The sequence below is a fragment of the Alligator sinensis genome, unplaced genomic scaffold (assembly GCF_000455745.1).
Source record: "Alligator sinensis unplaced genomic scaffold, ASM45574v1 scaffold144_2, whole genome shotgun sequence".
NCBI lineage: Eukaryota > Metazoa > Chordata > Crocodylia > Alligatoridae > Alligator > Alligator sinensis.
Window position 1 is genome coordinate 3090275 of NW_005841872.1, and position 9089 is coordinate 3099363.

The 9089-nt window shown below is 43.6% G+C and overlaps 1 protein-coding gene across 1 annotated transcript in view; it reads right to left on the bottom strand.

The window, feature by feature from the left end:
• GABRG3 (gamma-aminobutyric acid type A receptor gamma3 subunit) overlaps positions 1-9089 on the bottom strand; it is a 604315-nt gene that overhangs the window by 272330 nt on the left and 322896 nt on the right. The window contains exon 6 of the mRNA XM_014527425.1: positions 1793-1875. Within this exon, the coding sequence (XP_014382911.1) occupies positions 1793-1875 (83 nt within the window). The remainder of the gene's footprint in view (positions 1-1792; positions 1876-9089) is intronic.

Here is a 9089-nt window from a genome sequence, read left to right on the forward strand (position 1 = left end):
GAATGCTCGTCAAGTAAATTTGAAAAAAAAATTAAAATACCTCCAAAAAGTCATATAAACTATGTATGTATAAATCACAGTATGAACATACACACTGGGCACATTTACACAGTCATTAATGAGCCTTAGATACTGTGCATTTACTATTTGCTTAATAAAGTACTAACTAAATGTGCAGTAACTAGAGTTACTGAGCAGTAGCGCCAGCACATGGTTACTCTCTTTAGCCTATTAACACTGTGCAGTAGTGTTAAGGTGACAATATTTGGATCTTGGGGACCACTGAATTTGCAGCTGAATACGAGGCTATAGCCTGTGGCCTAGCAAAGCTGCTAATCACAAGGCAGAATGACAGATTAAAAGTAACATTGCAAGATGCTTAGGCAAGCATTTTCCTAATAATGTGGTAGTGTGTAGGACATATGACTCATTGTGTAAGGAGAACAGGATGCAGCCCACCAGCTGTCATCAGGAGATAAAGCAGAAGTAAGGCCTTAGAGATAAAGGAGTCAGCAAGAAATGGCAAGTGACCAAAAGAAGCGGAAGTCAAAGTCTTAGACATGCACTCATAGCAAAAAGGCATGTAAATGAGTGAAATGCATAAGTAATTCCATGCTAATGAAACAAACAGTAAACAGAGGCAGAGCTTGAGATAGGAGGAAATATGGGTGGAACAAAGGAGGGACAAAGGTGGAGTAAATGTTAATGAGTATGAACCAAGGTGTATAAATGTAGAAAGAACTAATGTTCATGGAGGCTCCCCGGTTTGTTGGAGCTAGTCCAAAGCTGTCTCCATTTTGAATAAAGCTGTTGCGAGCAATGTGTGCTGGTGTTTGCTGTCTGAGCAATTGGATCGTCGTCTTCCTAGTCGTTGGGTGCTGCATGGAGTTGGGGTCTAACAGTAGGCTATTAGCATGGTTTTTAACCATCATGTTACTACGCAGTGTAACTAGGCTAATGCTCAGTAAGCATCTTGTGTAGATGCGTCCATGAGGTACCTATTAGGATAATATCATGGGCTTGCTTAACTTTCCTGACCTTCTTTCTTCATACTTCTCGCTAAAACTTTGCCTTTGCCATATTAAGAATCCTACCAGGTACAATAAATGCTGGATCCAGAAAATTAAGCCATGCTTGTCTTTTTAAACATCACTTACCACATTTGAATCATGTTTGTAATTACATTTCTGCAGGAGGACAATGTTAATTGAGATTTGCCATCTCTGATCTCAAGGGTGTTCATGTTGGCAACAGGATTCCTGCCAACTTCTCACAATGACAAAAATATTTATTGACAAAATATATATCCAATTGGAAACTACTAAACAGCTGAATAATATAAGAAAAAATAGCTTAAATGTAACGATACCATCTATTTCTGAGTTATGAGGCAAAGTTACTATCATGCTATTTGTCATAAACTCAGCTAATCAGTGATGATTGAGCCAAGAAACACATCTCCAAATGATACTACAATTTATCTTCCCAGTTATATGTTACATGATTTTATAGATCATCTCAACACGGACTTTAAATATCTACTCCCAGTTAAATTGCAAATATGGCATCAAACAAAAAAGCTAATGCTTATAAAAATATAACTGTGTAGTACTTCATGAGGCATTCTACCAAGAATGCTAAAGAGAAAACTCATGAGTGGCAAACACCAAAGCAAAATTTGGCTTTCAGTAACTGTTAAGGAAAGCCTGAACAACCTGACAGAAATAAAAAGCAAACCAGTGACTTTATACATGCTTTATATACAGTGCTCTGTGCAGAAACAAGTACTTACAACTAGAGAATATCAACGGGCAAGAATGTTCATCCATTGGGAAATTATGTAGCTGCAGCTGGCATTCTGCATTGATGGTAAGCCTGTGGAAAAAAGATAGGTAGCCGTCACTATATATCAACACAGTGAAAAGCTAAAGGAGAAAGGTTGGGTAACCTTATATAAGAGTTCAAGGTACAACAGGGAAAATTTTAAGTGTGACCATAGAATAAAGGTTTTTATAGATAATTTCCTCCAGACCTTTAATGAATACAGGCTACAAACAGCCTGTGCCTTTAATGAATACAGGCTACTAACAGTTATTTGGAAAAAAAAATATGCTAAGAAGTGTGTGTGGGGGGAGGACACATGTATCCCAAGTTATTTTTGAAGAGTACTGTATGCGTTTTATTTCATATTATATTGTAGGTGTAAGGTCACAACTGTCCTAAAATATTCCTATTTTATGCAATGTTTTTAAATTACTTACAACCTATGCCAGGGTTTTTCAACCTTTTTTAACAAGTGTACCCCTTCTGCCTCAAAGTTCAGCTCATGTACCCCTTTACATTTTTTTCTTGTTTTTAAGGGGGGGGCAGATCTAGGCCCCCACGGTGAGGGAGGGAGGAAGGGAGGGAATGGGGTTGGGGCAGCAGCAGATGCCACACAGCCAGGGTGTAGCATGGGACAGAGCCACAGGAGTGGCTCATCTACGGGGCATGGGGGTGGGGCAGCTCCTGCCACTGTGCGCACCCCAGTGGAGACCTGTTGTGTATATGCCCCCCAGATCTGTGCACAGGGTGGAGGCAGCTGCTGCTGCAGGCTGGACTCTGCACCCTACTGCTGCTGCCCCTAGAGAAGCATGAAACCATGTGCCTGCTGCTGTCAGGGAGGCAGGGGACAGACACACACAGACACACACACACAGATGCAGACACAGACACCCCCCCACCCTCCAGCAGGGAAGTATGTGTTGGGGGAAAAAGTGAGGCAGGGGAGAGGGAAAGGGCTGGAAGGAGGCAGATGCAGACCCCCTGCAGGGGCAGGGGCAGGGGCAGGGGCAGGGGCAGGCGTGAATGGGGCCCAGGTCAAGCCATGAGACAATGGGAGCCTAGCGGCACATCCAGGGGCATGGAGGGGAGGCTCCCACCACTGTGTGTACTGCAGGGGAGCCAAGGGCGGGGCATGTGCCCTCCCAAGTTGTGTGCGGTGTGAGGGCAGGCTGGACTCTGCTGCTCTGTACCTCACTGCTGCTGCTTTGAGAGCAGTGTGACACCATGTGCCCCCCGCCACTGGCAGCTCACCACTGGGCTGCTGCCCACCCAGCGACAGGACGCACGTGGCTGTTGTGCCGCACTTGAAGCAAGCAGCAGCAGCGAAGCACAGAGGGTCTGAATGGCAGCAGTGTTGGGGGGAGTGTGTTTCTGTGCATGCTCCCAGGAGCAGGGCCAGGGTGGGCAAGGGTAGTGGCGCTCCTCTGCTAGATGCACAGGTGCTGCCTGGCTGGATGCAGGGGGGGGAAAGGCTTGCACATGGTGGCCACCGCTGCCACCACCCACCACCCAGAGCCACTGCCACCCTCTGCCCCATGCCACTGCCACCACCACTGCCGCCCACTGCCCCACACTGCTGCTGTTGCTGCTGCACCCTGCTTTCCTACAGCCAATCACCTGTGTGGCTCTGTGGGCTGCTGATGGGCCTCACACCTGGCCAATCGTGTGCCACCCATCAGCAGCCCACGGAGCCGTACATGCAACCAGCTGTGGGAAAGCAGCATGGGGTAGTGGCAATGGCCACTTCATGTGACCTCCCCTCATCAGACCAGGTGGCACCTATGTGGCCCACAGAGGGGTACCATTACCCTCACCCCCTCTCCCCCACCCCAGCCCTGTTTCTGGGAGCAGGCACAGAAACTCACCTGTCCCCCCAGCCACTGAGACCCTCATGGCTCTACAGGAAGGGGGTGGCCGCAGTGCTTCCTTGCTGTTGGCTATTGGCTGAGGGAGGCAGCCAATCAGGAGAGTGAGCTGAGGTGTGGTGAGGAGAGGTGCCATGATGTGCTGCATGGGGTCCTGGGGCATGCTCCATCCCTGCCTGTCCACATGTACCTGCTATGACCTTTCTAGGTATCCCTAGGGGTATGCGTATCTCAGTTGACAACCCCTGACCTATGCAATCGATACAGGGGGAGAACAGTAAAGGCTTCTTGGCATGCCTTCAAATGCATGAGCTCAAACCTCATTCTGGACTTGTGCAAAGGGCTACTGCCAGTCAAAACAGCTGAAAGTAGACACCTGGTCATTTGGGATGAAGAGTCAAAGGAGAGGTGTAAGAAGGCAGCTGGAAGCATGGGGCAACAGGATGCATGGAGGCAGCATCAACTTCCAGCTTCTACCATGCCACTGATATGGCTATACAGCTTGGCAGCAGCTGCTGTTTTTCTGCCTCTGCACAAGCTGGCACTTAAAGCTGCTGCCCTGGTCTCCCCACCATAGTTACACTACTGAGTCAAAGTCTAATGGACATGATGCTTATTCCCTGAATACTATTAGCTATATGTGATATACAAAGAACACATCACGAGGACAAAAGCAAAGGTGAGCACTTGGAACAACATTCTATATAAGCTCACCAACTCAAAATGGGGAACTAACCCCTAAACCATCCGAACCACTGCTCTGGCTCTCAACTTCTCCCCTGCCAAATATGCATGCCCTGTCTGGGAGAAATCCATATACGCTAAGCACTTTAACACTATTCTGAATGATAGCTGCTGATGCATCACAGGATGTCTAAAGTTTATCAGCATAAACATTGTGTACCTGCTGGCTGGCACTGCTCTGCCTGACATCAGAAAAGCAGTGGCCAGAAAGCTAGAATGATCAAGACAAACTGAAGATGTGAGACACCCATTATATAATACACAGCACACAAACATTGTAAATCATGCTGAAGCTTCCTCACCAGCACCCAACCTCTCAATACCACACCCAAGGAGATACAAGTACAGATGTGGAATGAGAGGCTGAAGAAAATACCTGAAAGTGGAAAAATGGGGAGATCTTTGACCAATTCTGATTACCTACAGTATTTAAGAAGAAACATTTAAAAAAGATTTAAAAGATATGACTCACTAACGTAGGCCAACAGAAATGATTGTAAAGTGTTTTTTTTAGCCAACAGTCTAAATGTTTTTTTTAACACAGAGGACACTACAAATTGAGTGACCTTTAAAATTACCATTAAAGCAACAGGGGTTTAGTCCAATAAATTACAAAAGTAATCTATTTAGGAACATAGGCCTTAAAGAGTTCTCCTCATCAAGTTCAGTTTCCTGCATTCACAGGTACTCACTAACCCAAACAACTCCCCGCTTCAAGTCTTCACATACAGCTAAAAGGCCTAATACCTGAAAGACCTTATAACATGCCCTAGGTAAAAGCAGAGGAGATGAAGGCCAATGCCCTACCACTGAAATGCAAAAGGTTGGTTCACTTATGCTCTATGCTACAAAGCAAGGCAGAACTCCTTGCACCACTATAATCTACAGTACAATATCCTTACTGATACCACATTAGACAACTGCCATTACCCTGAGTGGAAAAGTAACACCTTATAGACAGGGATCTCTGTGTTGTCTAAGTTATGGCAGGAGCATCAATGCACTCTATCAAAACCCCCAGCCTTAGCTGAAGCCAGTTTCCCAAGGCTTCTGAGGAAAGGAAACCAAAAATCAAAAAAATCCCCAGAAGCATGTATAATACCGAGTGGGGAGAATCCTTTCTGGTCCAAGTTGGTGACCAGCAAAAGCTCTGAGACATGGAATTACCAGATACTTTCCACATGAGAACAGCTAACTTGTTCCCCCAATGTAAAGATCTGAACACCTAACCCTACATCTCACACAACGATTATTGATCAAGGACTCCTGGTCTATCATCCTTTCCATAAATATGTCCATTTCAATCTTAAAGTGACTCAGTGTCCTTGTCCTCACCACCTTTCTTGGAAGAACATTCCAAAACTTTGTTGTGATAGTTAGAATTTTTTCCTAATTTCCTATCAAAATGTATCCATAGCCATTTGATCTTGTACCAAGGCTGCTTTCCAACCTTAAAATATCTTCTTCCATAGCATTCACCCTAGAAATGTAGTTGTAAACAGGTCCCTTTTATATGCCTTCTCAATATGTTTTACTAAACTAAACAAGTCAAGCTCCTTTAATTATGTTTTATAAGAAAAGGTCTCCACTCCCTCAACCACAAGAGTGGCCTTTTGAACTTGTTCCAGTTGAAGTTAATCTCTTCTGAATGCTGGTGAGCAAAACTACACATAGTCTTCTAAATGCAGTCTTACTAATGCTGTGTATGAAGACACTAGTACTTCTTCTCTCTTGCATGTACCCCATTAAATGCACAGCAAGATTGTGTTAGTCTTTTTTACAGCTGTGCAGCTTATGTTCATCCTACAAGCAAACAATGCACCGAGGTCCCTCTGTTTCTCAGATATTTCCGGTCTGTCCCCCCAGATTTTAACTGAATTCCCTTTTTTGTTTCTTAAGTAAATGACATTGTACTTCTTGCTTTAAACTTAATGTCACTTCTAATGCTCCATTCCAAAAGATTATCAAAATTGTCCTGTACAGTAATAAAGTTCTCTTCTGTATTGACAATAGCTCATCTTAGTATCATCTGCAAATGTCATGAGGACACTTCCAGTTCTAGTACCAAGGTTACTGATAAAAATGTTAAACAGTATTATGTGAATGGTGTTCTTGTCAGGTTTGACCTAGAAACCACTATACCACCAATGCCCAAGCAAAAGTCTCTGTTATATAACTAATGCCCATCTGCAATGATAAGGAGGAGACAGTCTTAGATAAAGGAGGCTTGAAAACAAAAACAGAATCAGAGGACTAGGGCAAAGAGCTAATTTAAATACCAAAAATCACACCCCTAGGTGGGGAGAAAGTATGCTAATAAAACATACATGTATGTAAATGAGATACATAGCTAAAACACAGGTATAGAGACATGCTCAGTAAAGAACTCCTTGCGTCACTCCCTTATAACCAATTAACAAACAAGAATGCTTATGAAGGTCCAATACTCCTGTATAAAAGATGCTTAGAATTAAGAATCGGTGTGCTTGTTACATAAAATTATTCCGCTTACACCTTTTATTGCTAGCAATAAATCTTCTTTATACTTTCACCCCTGATATCTTTATTGGCCTTTGCATACCGGGCACGATCCCAGACTTGAGCTGGGGCTCAACAGTTTTTGGCGACCCAGATGGGACTGCCTTAGATAAGCTTTGCCCGGACTAACTGATGACCAGACACGGCTCCTCCTTATCAAATGTCAGGCGCGCCCCGGGATCTCTTTTCCCGGTGAGACTTTTGTTTCAGGGGGAGCTGGATCGCTCAGCCGGCAGTAGCCTAACGGTGCAAAGCCATAGAGTGAAAGTATCAGTAACAGGCACCTGGGTGAGAGGGTAGAAAGGGCATAAGGCCTACCGTCAGCACGCCTGCCTGGGATTATCTATATTAAGTCAAATTAAGTGGAGCAATTATAATAAAAATAATTAAAAATGCTCCAGAGAGGGGAATGTGAGGTTTGACCTAAAAACTACTATACAAAGCCGAAGCAAAAGTCTCTGTTATATAACTAACGCCCATCTGCAATGATAAGGAGTAGACAGTCTTAGATAAAGGAGGCTTGAAAACAAAAGCAGAATCAGAGGACTAGGGCAAAGAGCTAATTAAAATACTAAAATACTGTTCTGCTGGCAAAATGATAAATAAAAAAAATTAATATATACACAAGCATTTATGTCTCTTTATAGAGATAAAAAGGTTTTAAAAAAATATAGATTGGGGATTGGGGTCTATAAAATGGCTATAGCTCAACCAACTACAAATCCTGTCCTGGACTGTCCAGAGCCAGAGGCTCTTCCCCCTCTGTTGCCTTTACCATATTCTCTTCCTCTTCCCCCTCCTCCTCCTGATTCATCTGATTCCTCGTTGGCATCTGCTCTTCCTGCTTCTTCCCCCCCTGAGGCGGAGATTGAAAACACTCCCCGACCTAGGAATCTGGAACAGCACCAACCCTGGCCGTCAGGTGCTTGGCAATCTCCAGATTCCCTGATTTCTCCTGATATAACCCCGGGAGGTGGGTAGAGAGTACAGTTAGGAGCAGACTCCGGGGTTAAGGGAAAACATCACAGGGAATCTGATCCTGGCCGTGGGAAGGGAAATGGGGTATTTCCCCTAAGAGAACAAGTGGTACCAGGGCCTCTCAAAGACGAGGGAAAGCCAACTTACCGTCAAACCTTTAAACACATTCCTTTCACTACATCAGATTTATATAATTAATAAAACAATACCCCCAGCTTGAGAGAAGATCCTAAAAGGATACAAAACCTGTTTAAAATAATTTTCAAAACCCATAACCCAACCTGGGCAGATGTTCAATCTCTTTTAAATATCCTATTGACACCAGAAAAAAAAAAATGATAATAGACAAAGCCCATAAATACGTGGAAAAGGAAATTACCACAAAAAACTTACAAAAAAATAAGGACAATCATGTCCCCACCCAGAAGCCAGATTGGAAACCAAACCAAGATATAACCTCTATCCGTGCCTATCGAGATTATATCCTCCGAAGATTAAGAAATGCTATAAAAAAACCCCAAAATCTCAGTAAGGTGTATGAGGTCCGACAGAAGACAAATGAGACCCCGAGTGCTTTCTTAAAAAAAATTTACACTACTTTCAGACAATACACTCATAAAGACCCGGAGGATACATCAAACGCTCGCATAATAAATATGATTTTTATAGGTCAGAGTGCACCAGACATTAAAAAAAAATTACAAAAAACAGACGGAGCAACAGGTATGCCTATTTCCCAACTAATAGATATTACTTACCAAGTATTTACTAACCGAGAAAGTGTTCAGGAAAAGCAACAGGACAAGAAAGAGGAGAAAAAGATAAAAATGCAGGCAGCCCTAGTGGCAGCTACAATCACAAAAAAACCTAAAAACGAGAGATCCCGGATACAGCCTCAGAGACGGGGTCCATTAAAAAAAATCAGTGTGCCTATTACAAACAAAAAGGACATTAAAAGCCAAAATGCCCCTATCAGAAAATAAAAAAAAAAACAACAAAAAAAACGAGAGCAGCGGATTGTTCGCTTTTAAAGGGATTCAGATTAAAGGAGACCGGAGGCCCGGGAGGGAAAGATAACCCAGATCCCAGTGTCCCCTGACGAGCCTCTGGTTAAAATGCAACTAGGGGACAAAGATAAAT